The sequence below is a fragment of the Symphalangus syndactylus genome, chromosome 23, assembly GCF_028878055.3.
Source record: "Symphalangus syndactylus isolate Jambi chromosome 23, NHGRI_mSymSyn1-v2.1_pri, whole genome shotgun sequence".
Taxonomy (NCBI): domain Eukaryota; kingdom Metazoa; phylum Chordata; class Mammalia; order Primates; family Hylobatidae; genus Symphalangus; species Symphalangus syndactylus.
In genome coordinates this window covers 68,844,816-68,867,407 of record NC_072445.2, presented here as the reverse complement: position 1 = coordinate 68,867,407, position 22,592 = coordinate 68,844,816, and the positions used below count along the sequence as shown (strand labels likewise).

At 41.2% G+C, this 22,592-nt stretch overlaps 1 protein-coding gene across 3 annotated transcripts in view; it reads right to left on the bottom strand.

Moving 5' to 3' along the window:
- Nucleotides 1-22,592, bottom strand: part of GMDS (GDP-mannose 4,6-dehydratase) — a 629,847-nt gene that overhangs the window by 298,555 nt on the left and 308,700 nt on the right. For all 3 annotated transcript variants that reach the window (XM_055263596.2, XM_055263598.2, XM_055263597.2), the window contains exon 7: nt 7,125-7,252. In XM_055263596.2, coding sequence (XP_055119571.1) covers nt 7,125-7,252 — 128 coding nt within the window. The remainder of the gene's footprint in view (nt 1-7,124; nt 7,253-22,592) is intronic.

Below are 22,592 nucleotides of genomic sequence, written 5' to 3'. Positions count from 1 at the left end.
CTTCAAACCAAAAAGCCTGAAACTCACAGCCCAAGGTGACGACCTCTACTCCTGTTTGCCCACTCTCTCATGAATGGTTCTTTCTGAATAATGCCTTTTTGCCCATTAAATGTTGCCTTTTTCAAAACTACTGATGGCCTGTCCTGTACCCCATCCTCTGCCTATAAAGACCCCAGACTCAGTCAGTAGAAGAGAGAAAAGTGGCTTGACTGGAGAGGGAAGACTTGAGTTCAGAGAGCAGCTGGACTTTGGAGGAGAGACAGCTTGACTTCAGGGAAGAGCCTGCTGGACGTTGGGGGAAGACTAGCTGTTTGTCCCGTCCCATCTACAGCTAGCTCCCGTCTCTGCTGAGAGCCACTTCCGTCGCTAAATAAAATCCTCCACTGATACAGTTTGGCTGCATCCCCTTTCAAATCTCATCTTGTACTGTAGCTCCCATAATTCCCACGTGTTGCAGGAGGGACCCGGTGGGAGATAACTGAATCATGGGGCTGGTTCCCCCATCCTGTGCTCCTGGTAGTGAGTAAGTCTCACAAGAGCTGTTGGCTTTAAAAGGGGAACCCCTTTCACTTGGCTCTCATTCTCTCTCTTCCCTGCTGCCATGTAAGACGTGCCTTTCGCCTTCCACCATGATTGTGAGGCCTCCCCAGCCACGTGGAACTGTGAGTCCATTAAACCTCTTTGTCTTTATAAATACCCAGTCTCCAGTATGTCTTTATCAGCAGCATGAGAACGGACTAATACATCCACCTTCACCATCCTTCAAGTGTCCACACTACCTCATTCTTCTTGGACTCCCGACAACAGCTCAGGACCCCTGAGTGCGGGTACCCAAAAAAAGCTGCCACACTGGCCCTTTGCCTTCGCTGGTGGAGGGCAGCTGCTCCACGTGACAAGGCAGAGGACCAACCGAGTTGATAACACACTGCTGTCCACAGACGGCAGAGCTAAGAGGGCACTCTAACACACCCTCTGGGGCTTCAGGGTCACAGGCACCCCCGCCTGTGTACCACAGCAACACTCACACGAAGACTGCTCCCGCCGGTGACCAGAGCAGCCGGTCTTGCTCTCTCACGTGCTCCCTCCCGCAAGGGGTTGAGCGCAGCAGGCTGAGTAAATGGAGCTTACTCGTGCCAGCGCACAGAGCAGCAGCCAGCGGATCCCGCACTCACTCACTCGCGCGCTCCCTCCTGCAAGCGGTTGAGCATGGTGGGCCAAGTACACGGAGCACCCTGTCACAAGCCCAGTGAAAGGGTCGTGAAAAATCCGACATCAATGGTGATATTGCAACAAGCAAACTTCCCTTAAATAAGATCTCGAAGTTTAAATGACATCTCCTCCTTCCAGATTTGTGTAACATAGGATACAAAATGCTAGTAGAAGATGGACAGAGGAAAGAAAGGACTGGGCGGCAGTGGGCAGTTCTCCCAGCTCTGTCTGTAACCTAGGCACCCTTCCGGAGACTCCTCACCTTCCCCAGGTCTCTGTATTAGCTGAGAACTGAGAGCTGCAATGAAGGTGAATTCATTCAGAGGACAAGGGATTGAGGGGGCTGGAGACCTGACTACATATTTTCCCCAAACACACCCTTTGTTTCTTTACCTGATACGGTCAATAGCATAGGTTCGGCAAGATCTGACAGCTGTCTCAGCCAGACTCTTTCTTACCTTTAAAACCTATAAGAAGTCTTAAAAGTTTCTGGCATGTAATAAGTGCTTAACATTTGGCAATTCTGTTTATTTCTAAAAGTAGTTTTGTTATTATTCAGTCTGTGCTCACTGTCCCCTACCACCTCCACACAAAAAAGGATGCAGGTGTATGATGTTAAATTCTGATGAATTTCAGTGCTCACCCCTAACGGTCCTCACGTCCTCTGGATTACCAGTAGGACCCTTCTGGAGCATCTGTGGGATTAGCTGTAGCAGGAAAACCTCTTGCCACTTTATGGCTTTTGCTGAGTCCTGGAAAGAGGCTGGACTTAGGTCTCTTGATTAACCCTGCCTCCCAAGAGCAAGGGGCCTTTTTTTGTGGGTGGTGAAAGCCTGAAGATACTCTGGCCCAGCTCCTACCAATTAGCTTATCAGTCAATACGTTCTGGCTATGGTTGTGTTTCACATATTTTTATCAAAGTGGGATCTCATTGAGACCATACGCTGCCATTTGTAGCAACCAGAACTGTGACCATGGCAGGTACTCAATAGAATACATGTTGAATGAACAATGACACCCTGAGAAGTCAGAGGTTCTCTCCCTTGCTGTTTTCAGCCACCACTGCTATAATCCTGACTGCTGGACATTGGTTGAAAATGGCACGCATTGCCACTAGAGTGTTCTCGTGAAGCTGCTTGAGCCTATCTGGAGGGAGGTGGGCATAAAAGCAGGTGGTGGGGTCAGGTAAATACTTAAGATAAAAATATTTTAAAAGTTTGAACTGCTATCTATACCCCATAAAATGCAAATTTTTAGTAGCTTGTGTTTGTGCAAGTTGAATATTTGTAGCTGTAAGCCATTAGCACTACAGTAATTACTTAAATACTAATTTTTGTTCAAAACGCAACAGTAATTGTAGACATTAATTACAGAATTTGGCTGGTATGCAGGTGTTTGAGGTAAAATTTATTCAGTTATTCTATATGTTTAAAAAGTTTTATAATAAAATACTGGAAAAGATCTAATTGCCTATGACTTTATTCAGAAGTACAATACAATTTAATATAGCTGTATATATTATTTCTTCAAGTTGAAATACTTCTCACTTATTTAAATAACTTTGAAAACATCTTGATCTAGAAGCAAGACTACAGATGGATGAAAATAAATTGGAATCAGCAACAAGTAAGGACTTTTTATAAATCGTTGTGAAAATTTTTACAAGTCAGAGGTACACTCTATTCATATATGTATGTATAGCACACTGATGCTAATTTTTTACAGGGTTTATATTCTCTCCTTTCCACAGATGGAAAAATCAAGATAAAACAGCTTGTCTAAGCTGAGAAACAATCTACTTGCACAGCAGGGATCACCAGCACTCACCTCACAACACGAGGAGAAAATGTCTCTGCTCTTCATTATGGAAATTCAATGACAAGTAAAAAAGTGTCAGTCACTTCATCTAAAGGTTTACTAAAATTTTGGCATATAAAAGAGAGGGGCTGTGATACAGAAGAGGGGCAGGGAAGTGCCGGGAGGAGAAGGGCAGGTCCCTGGTGAGGGCTCCACCCCCAGGCCTATGCCCACGGACTAGGTGAGGACAGGCACTCCTGCCTTCAGGCCCAAATGTTGCATTTCCCAAGACCACCCTGGCCCACCACATCCCCATGCTGTGCCCATAAAAACCCCGAGACACAAGCGGCTGGACATCAAGAGGAACACACCAGCAGCTGGATGTTGAGAGCATGTCGAGAGCATACCAACAGGCACCAGCACACCGGCAGGCCACAGACCGGCGGAACTATGCAGAGTTTGGCTGAAGTTGAGAGAGGAGAGCACCGGCCACTGAGAGACCCGACTCCAGGGGACATCCACCTTCCCACACCATCTCCCTTCTGGTTCCCCCATCTGCTGAGAGCTACTTCCACTTAATAAAACCTTGCACTCATTCTCCAAGCCCACGTGTGATCTGATTCTTCCAGTATACCGAAGCAAGAACCTCAGGATACAGAAAGCCCTCTGTCCTGGAGATAAGGAAAGGGGTCTAACTGAGCTAACACAAGCCACCTATGGACGGCTAAACTGAAAGAGCACCCTGTAACACATGAGCACTGGGGCTTCAGCTGTAAACATTCACCCCTAGATACTGCTGAGCCCCACAACCTGCCCATCTGCATGCTTCCCCAAGAGGTCTGAGCAGTGGGGCACGGAAGAAGCAAGCCACACCCCCATCACACACTCTGCGAGGGGGATAAGGGAACTCTTCCCATTTCAGCTGTATAATTAAAACGTGTATAAATGAGATGGCATTATGACTTGTTTGGTCTACGTTTGCAAACACTTCTTTATTCTAAAGTTGATTTCAGTGTCAGGGTGCATGTGTGTTTTAAACAAACAATACCTCTCCTTTATCATTTTTATGATTGCTGACTTTAATTTTGGCAACAAATTTACCTTTAGTCATAAATCTCTGGAGTAATCTTATGTTAATACATTTAAAATTGCAAGGAATGATAATATTTCTTAAAATGGAGAGTACTAAGCTATAAATTCTTACTTAATAATCATACCTTTTCAGAAACCAAGAAATTTAGACTTTGTTCAGAACACATAAATGAGAACTATAAAATGCTTCCTACATCATCAACAGATTAGAAACCCAGGAGAGTCCTTAACACACAAGACCCACTTGTATTATAGAACAAATCAAGACTTGGATGGCAAGGAGAATGACCTAACATTCTATCTGTCTCTCCATGGAATCCGACCATTTCAAATTTGTATTCAAAGGGTTGAGTGTTTATGTATTTTTATTCAAAGAGTAGAGTGTTGTGTGAATCTGCTGGCTTGTGAAAGGCTGTAATGACACCATCTTGTCAAGCAATCATAAAAATGACTTCATTTAACACAACCTTTTTGCACCAACCCCTATTTGAGCCAAAATGTTTATAAAATATTTTTATTTTATGCTAATTCAAATGTGGGCCTGTTGTGCCAAGATGTGGACTACACTCGCAGCAGTGCTAGCTTGGCATCTGGGGAGTGAGATGACAGCACGGTCCTTCCTTCAGATCTACTCGTTTACACAAGACTTCCTCCTTACTTACTTAACAGTCTCATTCATTTTCATGGGACTTTTTGGCCTATTTCTGAAATATCACCTCCTACCCCAGCCAGTTACAAAGGTTTACACATGTTCATTTAAAACATATGGAAAATAAAGACAGTATAAAGAAGAAAATAAACATAACCTGTAAAAAGCACTATCAACATTATGGTACACTGTTTCCCTCACTATCAAAATCTATTCGATTTCCGACTCCTTTTTCACCTAAGTGCAAAATAATAAAATTGAATGAAATTTAATCTATTTGGTTCCTTGAACTTGGAGAAGAGTTTGGATAAAGAATACCTATATAGGGCCAGGTGCAGTGGCTCAAGCCTGTAATCCCAGCACTTTGGGAGGCCAAGGCGGGTGGATCATAAGGTCAACAGATCAAAACCATCCTGGTCAAGATGGTGAAACCCCGTCTCTACTAAAAATATAAAAATTTGCTGGGCGTGGTGGCACACGCCTGTAGTCCCAGCTACTCATGAGTCTGAGGCAGGAGAATCACTTGAACCCGGGAGGCAGAGGTTGCAGTGAGTGAGCCGAGATTGTGCCACTGCATTCCAGACTGGTGACAGAGCGAGACTCCGTCTCAAGAAAAAAAAAGAAAAAAGAATACCTATATAGCTTACTGTGTAGCTCTATGCAGATGCTGATAGCTAGAAGGCTAAACAATAAATAGATATTGAGAAAATAATGTATTTTTACATAACAAGCCTCATATTTTTCAGTAGGTAAGGTCATTTAGGTTAGACAAAAGAAAGTTTTGGCTTCTCTTGCCAGTATCTACTTTCTCATAATTTCTAAGTGTGGACCTATATATTTTTTGATGTGATGTTCTGAAAATATATCTAAAGATTAACATCATAAAATGCTTCTTTGTAATTATAGCTTAGAAGCACATATTTAAAAGATCTAGGCTGGGCACGGTGGCTCATCTCTGTAATCCGAGCACTTTGCGAGGCTAAGGCGGGCGGATCACCTGAGGTCAGGAGTTTGAGACCCGCCTGGCCAAAATGGTGAAACCCTATCTCTGCTAAAAAAAAAAAAAAAAAAAAAAAAAAAAAAAAAAAAAAAAAAAAATTAGCTGGGTGTGGTGGCGTATGCCTGTAATCCCAATTGTTCGGGAGGCCGAGGCAGGAGAATCGCTTGAACCTGGGAGACAGAGGTTGGAGTAAGCCGAAATCATGCCACTGCACTCTAGCCTGAGCAACAGAGTGAGATTCTGTCTCAAAAATAAATAAATAAATAAATAAACAAATAAAAGATCTAAATGTTGCACTGTTCAAAATTTAAAGTCAAAGCTAATTATTTTGTGCATAACAGAAATCAGTATTAGGTATTCAAACACACACACATTTTTTATTGTTATGAACAAAAACAAGATTGCAGGTGAACCTAATCTCTGCACTAGCAAACTGTTTGCTTTCTTTTGTAGGCATTAAAGTTTCTTTCTGAATTGCATAAATGAACAAGAAAGTTGGGTCCAGTTTCCCAGAGAGAGATCATTCAGGACAGAAATAGGCTCATGAGCACTGAAAATCTGTGAGCACTTGAACAAGGACAGGCAACTCCAGGGAAAGGACAACGTCTCCACCATGCTTGCTCACGTCTGGCCACAGAACCAACATGGATATTTAAAAGCAGGGAGATCAGGGCAAAGTAAAAGGTAACCATTTGTTTATAAAAGCAAAATCATACTACTTGCATATGTAATATATGCAAACCCAAAACAGCATATCTAGGAATGCCAATAATGAAAATCTGAATTTCCCTTTAACAATATCCATTATTTTACAATAGAATTATTATTAACATCTTTCTCTATGTCTCTTTAATAGGGAAAGCTCAACGACATGCAATATAACACGTTGAGATGTGTGTGATGCAATTACCAGACTCTTCGGCAATTACCAGACTCTTCGGCAGCAGAAAGCAAAGAATTCCATAAGAATATCACTTTTGGTGGAATTTAGTAGAATCATGTGAGTTCGAGAATCTTGGATTATATACATTGAAATGAGGCAGTATTTCTAGAAGATCTGAGAACTAGTACTTTTATACCCCCAAAACAAAGAGGAGCACCATTCAAACACTTTTTCCATCTATCTATCCATCCAACATCCAGCACAAATAATTGAAAGAATATTTGTGAAAGTTTTCCTCATTCAAGTACCATTCGGTGTAAGCCACCTGTACTTCTGAGCCACTGATCCCTGAATTGAAAGTGGCATGAGTGTAAACATATCTGCATCTGCAAAGGTTTGTATGCCCCCACCTCTAGGTCACACTTCAACGCTGCACGCTTGGCATTTAGAACATCAGTGGATACGGGTATTTTCAAGAATGTGTCAGTTCCTACCTCCACATAGTCCTTGGCATGGCCCCAATCTCGTTTGGCATCCAGATTTCCCAAACTGAAACATTCCAGTTGTCCCAGGTAAATCTTAGCTACTGACCGGCTAATTTTTCGAGTAACGAAATTAGCTCCTAAAAAGAGGCAAAAGATGTAGTATCAGTCAAGTGCATTTGACACATTTAACAGTTTGGTGAACCAAACCCGATTTCGGCCTCTGGGCATTTCTTTCATTCTACACTCCCAGCCACCCTGTTAAAATAATAAAAGAAAAGAAAAAGAGAAAAGATCATTAACTGTCATTTAGACAAGTTAAGAAGTCCTAATTCTATGTGTCACATCAGCTCTACTTTCAGAACAAACGTTTTCCTTTGGGGGACATCTTAACATTCCTAATTTGCTGCTTCAATATGCAACCCAGGCATTAGGCCAAAGAAAAGCTGTTGGAATGCCAGTTTTTAAACAGAAAATTCAAAAGGGTTGTATAAAGGGAAATGCCAGAATGGACGACAGACATCTAAGACCACCCTGATTTTTTTTAAGAACACAAACATCATATATTCCTATTAATAAAGCTACTTTGGGACTCATGGGGAGAGAAAGAAACATAGCTTAGTTCACAGGGTAACTAGTTAAAGGAAACAAGAAAGGAATTTATTTGGGCTGCCTTTCTCTTAACAAAATAAGTGGTGATGGCTCTTATTTAGAAACCTGCACAGCCACCCAAATGATATGATATGCCCCCTGGGCAAAAGTTTCTCTCTACTATACTCAAGGCAATGCCACTTTCCAAATTCATTTCAGTGTTACTTACAAAAATGGCTCCTAAATTTTGTGTAATATTTTGAAATGATTGGATGAAAGTACTGAAATCGTTTTAATGTTCTCTGGTGTTTAATGAAAACTCTATCTGCTTTTCAAAGATCACAAAGTTAAAAGGTACTTCTGAGACAGTTTCACCTTGTATCTAGGTAAGGTTATGAGAAAACACCATTTAATACCAAATTCTCAAGGTAATAATACACATATTAGCTAGTTAATAATGGATTCATACAGTTTAGATACGTGAATATCATAATTTATCACATACCAATGACTTTAACTATGTTCTTTTGCAGATGAAGCAGGGAGGCAAATATTATGATCAAAGTGTTTGGCTTCTGGAAAACCAGCACAAGGATAAGGGGAACATTTCTAAATAGGTTTTCCAAATTTTGGCAAGAACGTGGCTTAGCGTAAGTTCAAACATACCCCAGATTCGCTTACTCCACAAACTTGATATGTACATTTATACCTACACCATGATCATTAAGAAATACAATGGGACTACCGTGGAAATCCAAATTTTCAATTCCCCTTGTCAATTCAGATGGTATGTTAAGAAATACAAAGTTTCAACTTTCCACAGAGGTTTACATAGCACATTGAGGTCCTTCACAAAAAGCGCCTTTCGAAATGAAAAACTACTTATTAGCCAGTAAGTAATTAGTGGCTAATTAGTAATTTTAAAAATTTTTCTATTGACTTGTAACAATTAAATTTAAATTTAGGTTTTTTGATGTTTATCGTTATTTCAAAGTCAGGACTATACTATTTTCTCAAAGTATACTAAGAAACCAATGATGGCAAATTATTAAATGAAGCTTCCAACACGAAACATTTCAGATTAACCTGTTTACCAGTAAATTAATGTTTGGGAGTCCAATGGAAGCATTTGACCCTATTCATACAATTTATTGATTCTTTCACCCAGTGTTCACTACGTACCTACCCATCACTAAGCATTGAGCTAGGCACTGGGGCTGGGAGTGAAGCAGCAGCCCCTGCTCTCAAGTATCACAGAGAGGGTCAAGTGGGCCAATAAGCCAGTGCTGAACCTAGTAAAATGACAGGTCTGCAAGGGGGGAAAGCCTTGGGGTTGTAGCATGGCCGCCAGGCGCAGCACGTGAGAAATGCCCACCAGAAATGGAGCTCGAATGGAGCCTCCAGTGAGGTCATGAAGGGACTCATCAAGCTGTGAGACAGGCTGGTCCTCCAGGCAGGAGGAACAGCACTTGCAAAGATGAGGAAGGGCCTTTCTCTTCCAACTCTTACCACAGCCTTACGATGGTTATGGCACCTCCAATGAGGGCTATCACTGATAGCACTGTGCTAAGCTCTTTAGATGGGGTAACTCATTTAATTTTCCGAGCAACCCATGTGCTAATATTACCCCTATTTTGTACATGAAGAAGCTGAGATTCAGGGAAGCTATATAAATTAACTATTCTAAAACAGCATTCAAATCAAGAGCTATGTGACTGCCAAGTTCTTATATTACCAGAACTTTAATGTCATGCTAGAAAGGTAGATCTTTTCTTATCTGGTTCCTAAAGTTATCTTGGATAACTAGTCAAAATTAACTATAATTTCTAATTCTTTTTTTTTTTTTTTTTTTTTTTTTTTTGAGATGGAGTCTCACTCTGTTGCCCAGGGTGGAGTGCAGTGGCGCAATCTCAGCTCACTACAAGCTCCGCCTCCCGGGTTCACGCCATTCTCCTGCCTCAGCCTCCCGAGTAGCTGGGACTACAGGTGCCCATCACCACGCCCAGCTAATTTTTTGTATTTTTTAGTAGAGACGGGGTTTCACCGTGTTAGCCAGGATGGTCTTGATCTCCTGACCTCGTGATCCGCCCGCCTCGGCCTCCCAAAGCACTGGGATTACAGGTATGAGCCACCACGCCCGGTCAAAATGTAATTTTAACTATTATTTAGAACAGCTATTTTGAGATATAATTGACATAGCATACAACTCATTAATTTAAAGCATATGCTTCAATGGCTTTTCTTATATTCATAGAAATGCACAACCATCACCACAATCAATTTTAGAACACTTTCATCATCCCAAAAAGAAACTCTGTAGCATTTACCAGTCACTTACCAGTTTTCTCCTAGTACCCTATCCCTGGCAAATAGATAATCTACCTTTTATCTCTAGATTTGCCTATTCTGGACACTTCATATAAATGGAATTATATTAATGTCTGGTCTTTGTTTCTGGTTTCTTTTACTTAGCATAACATTTTCAAGGTTCATCCATATTGTAGCTTGAATCAGTACGTCATTCCTTTTTTATGGACAAATAATATTCTATTATATGTATATCCCAAATTTTATTTAACCGTCCATGAGATGACTATCTGTGGTGCCTCCATCCTTTGCCTTTTGTGAATAATGCTACCATGAATGTTCATGCCTTTTTGTGAACGTATGCTTTAATTTCTTTTAGGTATATACCTAGGGGTGGAATTACCGGGTCATATGATAACTCTGTTTTACCAATTGAGGAATTGTAGACTTTTCCAGTGTGGCTGCACCACTTTACCTTCCCACCAGCAGGGAAACAGGGCTCTGATTTCTTCCCATTCTCCCAGTACTTGTTATGGTCTGTTAGACTGTAGTCATGCTAGTGGGCGCCAAGCGGTATCGATGTGTACTTTTCGATAACTAATGATATGAAGCAACTACCTTTTCATGTGCCTACTGGCCACTTGTATATCATTTTTGGAGACATGTCTATTCAGATCCTTTGCGCATTTTTAAATCGGATTACTTATCTTTTTATTATAGAGTTGTAAGAATTCTTTATACATTCTGGATCCAAGTCCATTATCAGGTATATAATTTGCAAAGATTTTCTCTCATTCTGTAGGCTGACTTTTCACTTTCTTGATTGTGCTCTCTGAAGCATAAAAGCTTTTTTATCTTTTAATTTTGATGAAGTCCAATTTGTCTATATTCGCTTGTGTGGCAGGTGCTTTTGGTGTCATATTCGAGAAGGCTTCATTAATCCAAGGTCATGAAGATTTATTCCTATACGTTTTTATGAGTTTTAGTTTTTCTTCTTACATTTGAATTTTTGATCAATTTTTAGTACATTTTTATAGATGGTGTGATGAAAGGGTCTAACTTCATTCATTTGCATGTTGACATCCAGCTGTCCCAGTATTATCTGATGGAAAGGTTATTTTTCCCATTCAATAGCACTTTCCTCAAAAATCAATTAATTAATCAAAAATGTGGGAGATAATTTCTGACTTTCAATTCGATTTCACTGATGTACTCTATGTCTATCCTTATGACGGTACCACACAGTCCCGGTTACTGTAGCTCTGTGGCAAGTTTAAAAATTAGGAAGTATGAGTTCTCCAACTTTGTTCTTTTTTAACGTTATTTTAGCTACCCTCTGTCCCTTGAATTTCCATATGAACTTTAGGATCAGCTTGTTGATTTCTGCAAAAACGCCAACAGGGATTCTGAAAGGGATCATGTTGAATCTGCAGATCAAAATGGGGGCTACGCCCATGCTAATGTGATTGTGCCTTCCAATCCATGAATATAGGATGTCTTTCTCCTTCATTTTGGTCTTTTAAAATTTCTTTCAACCATGTTTAATAGTTTTCAGAGAATAATTTTTACACTTCTGCTAAATTTGTTTCTACTTTATTCGTTTTTATTTTATTATAATTAGAATTGTTTTCTTGATTTCAAGAAAAAGTTTTGGATTAATTTTAAACATTTTTGTAACCATATGTTTTACTGCTTAATTCTCAAGAAAGGCTTAAAATGTTTTTTTTTTAAATTTGCTCTCCTCATTTTTACTCCATGTTACAGAAGAATGCTCTTTTAAGGAAAAAACTATATAAAAGCATAGAACATAACGGCTGAGACTATCCCAAGTGAGAGGTGAAGAAAAAGAAATGCACAGAGGCTGCACACCTGTCCTGAGTCAGGACAAGTAGCCGAGCCTGACCCAGGCCTGTCTCACTGGCTTTCTAGCCTTGTGCTGTTTTGCTAAGCCACAGTGCAATGCAGGAGGAATCTCTCTCGCGATGAGATGACCTAAGTGTTTGTGAATTATAGCACATGTGGATAATGGAACCCCTATAATTAACCTAAACACATACTTGATTTATAAAGCCTTAAACTGTAAGATTCTAGTTAGAAAGAGGACTAAGAAAAGTTAGCTCAGTGAATGGAGGGAAAGCCAGCTCTGTTAGCAACCAGCTGTGATATCTTACACAAACCATGTAACCACTCTGAAGTCATACTTTCCTCTGTGTACCACCTGCATATTAATATTTGCCAAATCACCGGGTACACTAATGCGGACTAAATGGCATTTCTTACAGAAATGTAAGAAAATCACTATGTCCTTGTTTGTAAAATAAGGATAGTAATAGTACCTAAAAGCTTTGATGTTTAAAGGAGAAAATCTAGGTTTTATGGTTATCAGTAAGTACTCAGTAACTGTTAGCCATTATTATAATGATTACATTACAATGTTAATGGTATCTACAAATTAAGTCTCAATGGAAAGTTAAGATTTCTTAGTTCTTTTATTAATAGATGACTACATCTCTTAATTCTCTGATTTTGAAAGTCTGAGATTGAGAAAAAATCAAAATAAACAGCCAGGCATGTGGGCCTACATAGGAAGCAGTAATAAACATTTCTGGAATGATTTTGGCTTTCAACATTAACTCATTAACCTAAGAAAGAGAGTATGCAAGTAAAAGTATATCCATAAGACCGAGAGCAATTAAGAGGGTTTTTAGCCTAAACACTCCTTAGATTGAGACAATAAGTTTTGCTAGCATTGATAGAACGAGAACAGAACTTCTGTTCAAGCAATACAGTAGACAACAAAAACAGCCACATTAAAAAAGCAGTATATGCTGGGTAAAATATTACTATTCCTATTTTGTTAAATACAAAGTTGAGCCTCAAAGAAATAAAAGAAAATCCCCAGGTGAAGAGGGATCTCCCGAGCACAGATCCTGGGTGGGCACTGAGGAGTCTGGGCTGGGAGTGAAAATGGAACGCCATCTCATGCCCTGGAAACAGGTTCAGCTTTAATATCCAGCTGTGACAAAGGACAAAATTTTCAGGGTAGATAAACTAGAACCGTGTCTAACACACTACGTTAGTTATGCATAATTCTGCTTGCTACTTTTGTCAGTGCTATTATCTTAAGCAAGTGTTTTAAGTTCTCAGTTCTCTTACCAATGAAATGGGATCATAATCCACACTAAGAATAAAATGTCATGCTACAGTAAGCAGTGAAGTAAGGCTCAATGTGAGCAGTGGCAAGAGGGCCAGCAGGCCTGCATGGACCCTAAGGCAGTCCCTGAAATGGTGCATTGAGGCTTGAAGGCTAAGAATACTTAGGAGTAAAGCTCACTCCTTCCATGAACCTAGGGAAAGCAAAGCCTGTGAATTTTACCAGCAGCAGACACCAGGCACAGCCAGAAGTGGGACTAATCCCACCTCCTGTGTGGCCATGAGGCAAGGGAATAGCTCAGACCAGCAAGTCATCAGCTGAGACCAGGAGGCATTCAGAATGTACCACAAACACCTGAAGACACCACCTGCCCCCTTTTCAACACTAGGTCAAATAAGCCACATCTACGTCCCATATAGCGCCACATGCCACACAACAACATTTAGGTCAAGCATGGACCGCTTATATGACAGTGGTCCAGTAAGATTACAATAGAGGCCAGGCAGAGTGGCTCACGCCTGTAATCCCAACACTTTGGGAGGCTGAGGCAGGCAGATCAACTGAGATCAGGAGTTTGAGACCAGCCTGGCCAACGTGGTAAAACCTCATCTCTACTAAAAATACAAAAATTAGCCAGGTGTGGTGGTGCGAGCATATAATCCCAGCTACTTGGGAGGCTGAGGCATGAAAATCGCTTGAACCTGGGAGGTGGAGGTTGCAGTGAGCTGAAATCACGCCACTGCACTCCAGCCTGAATGACAGAGTGAGACTCTGTCTCAAAAAAAAAAAAAAAAAAAAAAAAAAATTACAATACAGCTGCCCAATACAGGCACATCTTTTGTCCTTTATATAGTATTTTTACTTCACCTTTTCTGTTTAGATATACCAATATGCATTGTGTTGCAACTGCCTACAGTGTTCAGTGATCTGCTGTCCCGGTTTGTAGCCTAGCGGCGATAGGTGTGCAGCAGGATATACCATCTAGGCTTGTGGAAGTGCACTCTACGTCTACAGCCTTCACACAATGACACTGCCTAATGATGCATTCCTCAGAACGAATCCCTGTGGCTCTCTGACGGTAGGTGGATGCCATTCTGAAGAGAAACAAGAAAAGAAAGCACGCCTAGAAAAGAGCTTCAACATTCTGTTCTATTAATAGCAGACACTGAACTTTCTTTTAAATTTTGTTGTTTTTGAAAAACAAGTATAAATTAACTATTAAGGACTGTATTAGTTTCCTAGGGCTGCCATAACAAACTCCCACACACTGGGTGGCTTCAAACAACCAAAATTTCCTGTCTCGCAGTTCTAGAGGCTTGAAGGCTAATATCCAACAGGGCCATGCTCCTGCGAGAATATCTAGAGGAGACCCTGATGCTGTCTCCGTATGCGATGGCATTCCTCGGCTTCTGGTCCAATCTCTGCCCCATATTCACACCATAGGAATCGTGCTTTCTCCAATGTGTGTCTGTGTCTCTGGCTCTTCTCTTTATTATGTGGACACTTTTCATTAGATTTAGGGCCCACCTTGGTAATCCAGGATGATCCCTTCATCTTAAGATCCTTAATTAATTATAACTGCAAAGACCTCATTTCCAAATGAGGTCACATCTATAGGTTCAGATATTAGGATGTGGACATATCTTTCTGGGGGCTACCACCCAACCCACCATAAGAACCAAGGTTTAGAATATTTGAGATAATAGGCTAGGTGCAGTGGCTCATGCCTATAATCCCAGCACATTGGGAAGTGGGAGGATCACTTGAGCCAAGGAGTTTGAGATCAGCCTGGGCAACATAGCAAGACCCCTTCTCTACTAATTTAAAAGAAAAAAAGGGGGGATACTTGAAATACATGATAAAACATGAGTGGGGCACTGTTTCCTCACTTAAACATCATTTTAAGGGTAACTACCTTCCTTTTGTGAGCATAATAGCCAAACGGGGTCTCCATTTGTAGAAGATTAATTTAGAGGTAATAAAGTAAGTTTCCCCTCTGTTTCAGCTCTGCAAGTTTTCCTCAGTTAATTTAAATAGCTCCTTGGGTCTCCTTCTTCAGGGGAATATACATCTTCTTATAATTTCAGACTGAAAATTCTGTATGTATTCCTGTGTTTACCAATTTCCTTTGTCACCATTCTTTCTTGCATCTTTCTTGTGACATAAATTCCCTTCTTAAAATGCATTCTTTAGAAGTTCCCTTAATGTGGAAAAATTAACTAGCTCGTATTTGAAAGAAGTTTTGCTAAGTGCACAGTTCAAGGTTGAAAATTATCTTCTTTTCCATGCTGACAGTATTTTCCCACTGTCTTCTGGTTTGCAGTTTTTGCTAGGGAGAAGTGTGTTTCCGGTCTAATTGTCACTCCTTTGTAGGTAATGTAATGTCTTTTTTTCTCTTGTTAATGTAAAGATATTTCTGTTTTCTCTGGTGTTCTGGGGTTTCACTCCAATGTGTCTACACATGGCTTTCTGCTTGGGGTCCATGGTGCTTCCTGCATCTGTGACTCTTTTATCAAGTCTAGAAATTTCTCAGCAACTATCTCTTTAGATATTGCCTCTTTTCACTCTATTTTCTTCTGGGAAAGGATATTAGACTACTCCTTTTACTTTCTACTCTCTTAATTTCTTTTTTTTTTTTTTTTTGGTAATTTTCATCTCTTTGCTCTTATCTGTAATAGTCTGGGTTAATTTCTGTATAGCCATCTAATTGTCCTTCGGCAATCTAAGTCAGCCATTTAACCCTTCCTTCTTCCTTTCCTTCCTCCTTCCTTTCCTTCCTCCCTTCCTTCCTCCCTTCCTTCCTCCCTTCCTCCCTCCCTTCCTTCCTTCCCTCCCCTCCCCTCCTCTCTCCTCTCCTCTCCTTCTCTCTCTCTCTCTCTCTCTTTCTTTTTTGGCACATCCAAAGTTCTCTTTGGTTCTTTTTCAAACCTGCCTGGGCATTTTTACATTCTGTTCTTGCTTGCTTGTTTTTTCTGATTTGACATCTTCATTTACACGTTTTTGTAATTTTATATTCTGAATTAGATAATTCCAATATCTGAAGTTCTTGGGGGACTTATTTATTATTTGTTATTTATGCTGACTTTGACTGATGGTGGTTTGTTTCCTTGTGCATTTAGTGAGGGTTCATGTTAAGTAACCTTAATTTGCTGGAGACCAGAGGACATCAACGCAAATGACGGCTTCCTCCTGAGACAGTCACTGTTTGTTTCTCTTGGGGGCCAGGAGATACTAACACCTGGGATGCTCATCCCCTTCCAGAATGCACAGGTTAACAAGGTTCTGCTCTTCCCCTTGACTGCTATCTACTGATTAAAGAGGCTGGGTGTTCCCTAAAGACCCAAGGATATATATATACACACACACACACACACACACATATATACATACATACATATATATACATATATACACATATACATCTATATACATATATACACATATATACACATCTATATACATATATACATCTATATACATATATACACATATATACATATATACACACATATATACATATATACGCATACATATATACACATATATATACATATATACGCATACATATATACACATATATATACATATATACACACATATATACATATATACACACACACACAGTCCATGTTAAAGTTTCTATTATATTATAAAGCATACCAACATCTCTATCTTCTATAACAAACGTTAAAGGAAAAAAACTGACAAAATTTGGAAAACACAATTTAAATTGCCAGCATTAAACTGAAAACAATGGAATTGCCTTTAAGACATGAATAGTAGCCAATTTATTAAAGAATTTGATTGGATATTAGGTCACAATCTTTTCCACAATGTATTACTTCAATAGAGATTTATTTTTAAAAACAAAACGCAACCTTGGACGCCCTCTGATGATGCCGTAGACGTAAGGAAGAGACCCCATGGGAGGTTCACTAAGTCCTACTAGGGACAATTCTACTTATCACACTACACAAAATTACTTCTTTTTCAAATGTATATTTCCTATGGCCCTGTGGCAATTTTTACTGTTTGTGTGTATACAGTTACACACGATTGTGTATGTGCATTTACATATGTAAAAATTATCCATCCACATCCAAATGGTACTTGAAGTAACCAAAATTTGTCTAATAAAAATTCTATTCCATTGCTCAGTACTTCATCCAAAAGCTTTTGATTTAAAGATTTTTTTTGGAGTTAGATAAAGTACAATGACAGTTTGGACAATATTCATTGGAAAACAGAAATCATTCCAATTTATCCTGAACCCCACATGAACCTCCGCCTTGGGGCCCTGCATTTTTCCCCTGTGGTAATCTCTGGCCACCCCACTGTGAACTGCCTGGGCCATGGCTCAGTGGAGACAGGGTGTAGAAAGAAGAGACACTGAGAAGGTCATGGCTGACTGAGCAGACGACTGAGATCAGAGAGATCATACCTCATTTGCTCACTAAGTTCTGCCAAGAGCAACACTATTTAACTGCAGGTACTCAAAATCCAATAGGCACGTTTAAAGGAATCTCAGGCTTTAAAGAGGACAATTCACAATGTGCACTTGTCTGAGATAGCTACCACCTTCCGGCAACTATTTAAAGTATGTGTTTAAACAGAAATGTTCAAACTACTTTGCTATTTGTATCAAATGTTCAATGCATTTCCCACTGACAGTGAGATAATTCAAATTTGTAAGTCTTCGTTTCAGGTTTTCTCCAGTTTGGTACTATTGACATTTAAGGCTGAATAAGTCCTTTTTATTGCAGGTTGTGCTGTGCTTTGCAGTGTTTAGGAGCGTCACTGGCCTTTACCTAGTAGATGCCAGGAGCACCCCCTCAATTATGTTCACAGATGTTGCCAACTTCCCCCTGGGGGGACAAAACTGCGCTGGTTGGGAACCACGGCCTTAGTCAAATAAAACAGCCCCGCAAAGACAAAATCCCCCAAATCAGAACAAATGTATAGATTTTAAGTATCTCTATTCGTTCCATACACTAACAAAACTATCGGGGAGCTAATAAACATGAAATACTTAAATCAGGATGAGACAAGGGTGAGTCTTCATTTAACACTGGAGTGAATCTATGAGCCTGGCCGTCCAACGAGGGTCCAGGCTGAGGGCATACATTTGGGAACTATTTATGTACGGATGATATTTCAAGTTCCAAGGCCGGCTGAGACCACCAAGAAAGGAATGCTAGCAGCAAAACACAAATGGTCAGAGAACCAAATACACTGATGATATAATGTTTACAGTCCAGATGAGGAGGAAGCAGTGAGGGAAAGCAAGGGCATGGGAGTATCCTAACAGTCTGGAAAGCCTGTATCCAGGAGGGAGTGATCACCATGACTGCAGGTCAGAAGGACAAGGACAGAGAAGTGACCTTGATGGGAGAGCTTCCAAAAGAGGTGGACAAAAGTCCAAGGAAGGAGAGGGCTCAAGAAAGAATGGAGGTGAGATTTCGGAGACAAGGAGCACAAACAACTTCTGAAAACTTCTGCTGTCAAGGAGAGAAGGCGGTGAGACTGGGAGGACTGCATTTCAAGACGGGCATGAAAGCAGCCTCTTTGCATGCTGAGGGAAAGATCCTAGTGAGGACGGAGAAACTGATCCAGGAGAGAGGTGAGAATTGCTGATGCCAAGTCTTCAAGCAGGTGGTAGCAGATAGGAGCTCCAGACAGCTCCTCCAGGGCACAGGAGAGCAGGTGGGGAGAACACAAACGCAGGAAGGCAGAGTTCAGATGTTCTGAGGACTTTTCTTCCTGCTCAAATCTTAAACACACACCCCATTCTGGTCTCAGGAGACACTACCATTAGCTCTAGTTCGCTTCTCCTTTTACCCCAAGCTAACACGACTTTCTGGATGGCCCTGCATGGTGAATGGTCTCACCCTGCACCCAGCAGCCTGGAGTCCTCTTTGATTCCTTTCTCAGTCTTCCATTAGTCAACTGCTCACCAAGTCCATCAAGTCCTTCTGAGTCTGTCTCTTCAGCAGTCCTAAATAACTCCCCAACCCAGCCTCTAGTAGGCCACAAATGAGGTGGCTGCTCAATGCACATTCCCCAAAGCATGCTTTGGTGCTCTTTCCTACTTCACATGGTTCTAACGGGAGTAGCCTGACCCTGCCATCCTGACTGCACTGATTTATTCAAGAGTAAGATCCTGGCCCAAGCTGGCCCAAAGAACCACTCACTGGCTACTGGGACTGGTTGAGGGAGCGGAAACCTGACCAAGGCCCTACCCCGAGCCATTCCAGATGGAGTTGAGAGAGAAAACAGTTTTCCTCCAAGGTGGCGAGACGGAAAGTGGCAGTGATCCTAGTTCTAGTTTCATAGAAAAAAACTAGACTGAAAAGATGAGGCCAGGACAGAAAGAAAAATGGAGACAGAAGATAAAGAGAGAGAATCCTGAAGATATCTGAGTTTCCGGTTCCAGCTGTCCCTGAAATTGGACATTCCTGCCATTCCCATACTTGGGTAACACCCATACAGCTCTATCTTCAATTATTTCACTTAAGCTTAGCGTGAGGTTTGTTTTTTGCCATTTCTAAAGCCAGAGTCCTGATAGACGCACAAGCACAAACTCAGCGAATAATTCCATTTGGCCCAGGCCCTTATCATTTTCTTTACTGGATTGCTGTCACTGCTACCAGGTACTCTCTTTGCCCTGACTCTCTTCCCGCTCTGCACCTGTCCTGAAAACTCATGACTTCCAAATGCAAATGCAACCACAAGCCTCTTTCTTCAATGGCTATAAACTGCCTATGGGCTGGAAGCTCCTGTGTGCCCTGTCACTGGCTCCGTCCCCAGCATCTCCTCCTGCCCTGTCCCCCTCACAGATCTCTCCAGTGACATCCTACTGTGTGCAGATCCCCCAGCCCACACAGGTGTCTTCTCCTTCTCTGGACGGCCCCTTCTCTTTATGAGAAACATCTGTATCCACAGTTGCTTCCCAACTGCCTGGCACTCCAAGTGTCATCTCAGTGGAAGGGTTTCCTGACTCCTCCCCTGGTGGGGGCTGTCACTCTTCTGTGCTCCTCCATCACCCTTGCACAAGCTACCTACTCTCATTACACCCCACTGCAATCTTCAGTTTACTCACCTCAACTGTGAGCTTCTTAAAGACAAGCATTCTATTCTGTCTCTGTAGTGTCTCGCCAGTGTCTAACACAGTACGTAACACATGATAGGTGTTCAATCAACATTTTCTGCAGGGAGAGGGAGGGGAGCAGGGCTATTCCACAGTTTAAACAGGAAGGTATCTTTACATTTACAAACTTAGGACATAATGAACCTGATTCTCTTATTGCTTCTGCCATAATTCCAGAGTCTCAGGTATGATTAAATGCTTCCACTGATACATTTGTTTTTCAAGGACTTGCATACTAATAAGAATAAACGTAATACCACAGATGCCAGTTCAGAACAAAGAAATTATCTGGTCACACGAGGCAGCTTGTCTCTCTTCTGACACACATTAGGGTTTCTTCTCTGCCTTCATGTTTGTAGGGACCTCTGTATACATTTTTACCTCTATAATCAGAGCTGGGGCAAATAGAGGAGGGATGTGACAAGGATAAAAACTTTCTGTTGTGACAGAGAGAGTATCAAATTCAATATATTCAGTCTATATAAGAATGAAAAACACATGGAACAATACAGAGACATGTATATCATCTTCTGAAATCAACTCCTTCTTGTAGAAATGACTTATTTGCATTAAAAATGACTTATCCCACATCGTTCCACATCATGTTTGGGCTTTACTTCAGAATTGATAGAGCTATTTCACAGAAGGACAATGTTCATACTTCTGTTTGAGGACACTTATACTGAAACCTCTTGGATTACAATTTCTCTTTAGCTCCCATCTCGACTCGGAAGTGTAGTGACATTTAAGAAGTAAGGCAGAGCCACTTCCTGTAAATTTCACACTCAGCCGGGTGTGGCGGCACACACCTGTAATCCCAGCACCTTGGGAGGCCGAGGTGGGCGGATCACGAGATCAGGAGATCGAGACCATCCTGGCTAACATGGTGAAACCCCGTCTCTACTAAAAATACAAAAATTAGCCAGGTGTGGTGGTGGGTACCTGTAGTCCCAGCTGCTCAGGAGGCTGAGAAAGGAGAATGGCGTGAACCCGGGAGGCGGAGCTTACAGTGAGCCGAGATGGCACCACTGCACTCTAGCCTGGGTGACAGAGCGAGACTTCGTCTAAAAAAAAAAAAAAAAATTAGCCGGGCGTGGTGGCGGGCGCCTGTAGTCCCAGCTGCTCGGGAGGCTGAGGCAAGAGAATGGCGTGAACCCAGGAGGTGGAGCTTGCAGTGAGCCGAGATCGTGCCACTGCACTCCAGCCTGTGTGACAGAGTGAGACTCCGTCTCAAAATTAAAAAAAAAAAAAAAAAAAAATTCACGTTCAAAGTAACTTAACAAAAATAGTATTGGCTTATAGCCACCCAGCATAAAGACTGCAAAGTAATGAAATCTTCAAAAGACCTTTGATTCAAATTCTTGATCTGATAGAAAGTTGGGACAAGATAGATGTCCATAAAATGATGCAATCATGTCTCCTTCCACAAGAATCTTACTTGGCTCTCATGACAGTTTCTGTGATTCTATTCTGTCACAGAAAAGTAAATATATGCAATACCCTGAAAACAAATGCATACAAAAGATATTAATTCACCCAAGGAAAATAAGTAACATTGCTTCCTCTGTAATAACTATTGCTAATTAGTGATTTGGACTTCAAGTAGTTTTTCAAGAAGGGTCAGACTCCAAGAACAAGCATAATTAGAAATAAAGGATGACTTCCAGGAATTGTGTGCCAGTCAGAAAACACTGCCTTAGTTGTTGATATACAATATAAAGTAATATTAAGGAATGACAAATGCAAGGAAGGGAAATTACGGCTTTCTTACCAGTGACTTAGCCTCTCTGCTTGAATCATATCTATAACTTTTTGAGGTTCTTTATAACGGGGGGGTTCTCAGCCACAAGCCTAATGAGATGAACGGGCATGCAGGAGGCAGCAGCATGCCTCTCAAGCTCACCAGAGCAGCAGCAGAGACTGAGCCTGTGTGGCAACAGGAGTGCGGCCCAAGGTACACTTTCTGGAAATTAGGTAGTGAGCAAAAAAAGCATTTGGTCAGTACTAGATGAGATGTTTTTAACACATGCTGACAACAGACCATAATATGCAAGGAGATAAAGTTTCACACTTTTTTTTCTTGTGGTTGGTTATGGTCCGGTTGGCTTGAACTTTAGAGTATGCACATACGGCTACAGAGGCCCTTAACTGATTTGCATGAGAGCAATGTCTGTGAACCCAATATTCTTCAAGCCTGGGGTCATGGCCTGCACCCATGGACCCAGCCACTAGGGAGGCTGAGGCAGGAAGATTGCTTAAGCCTAGGAGTTAGATTTCTGCT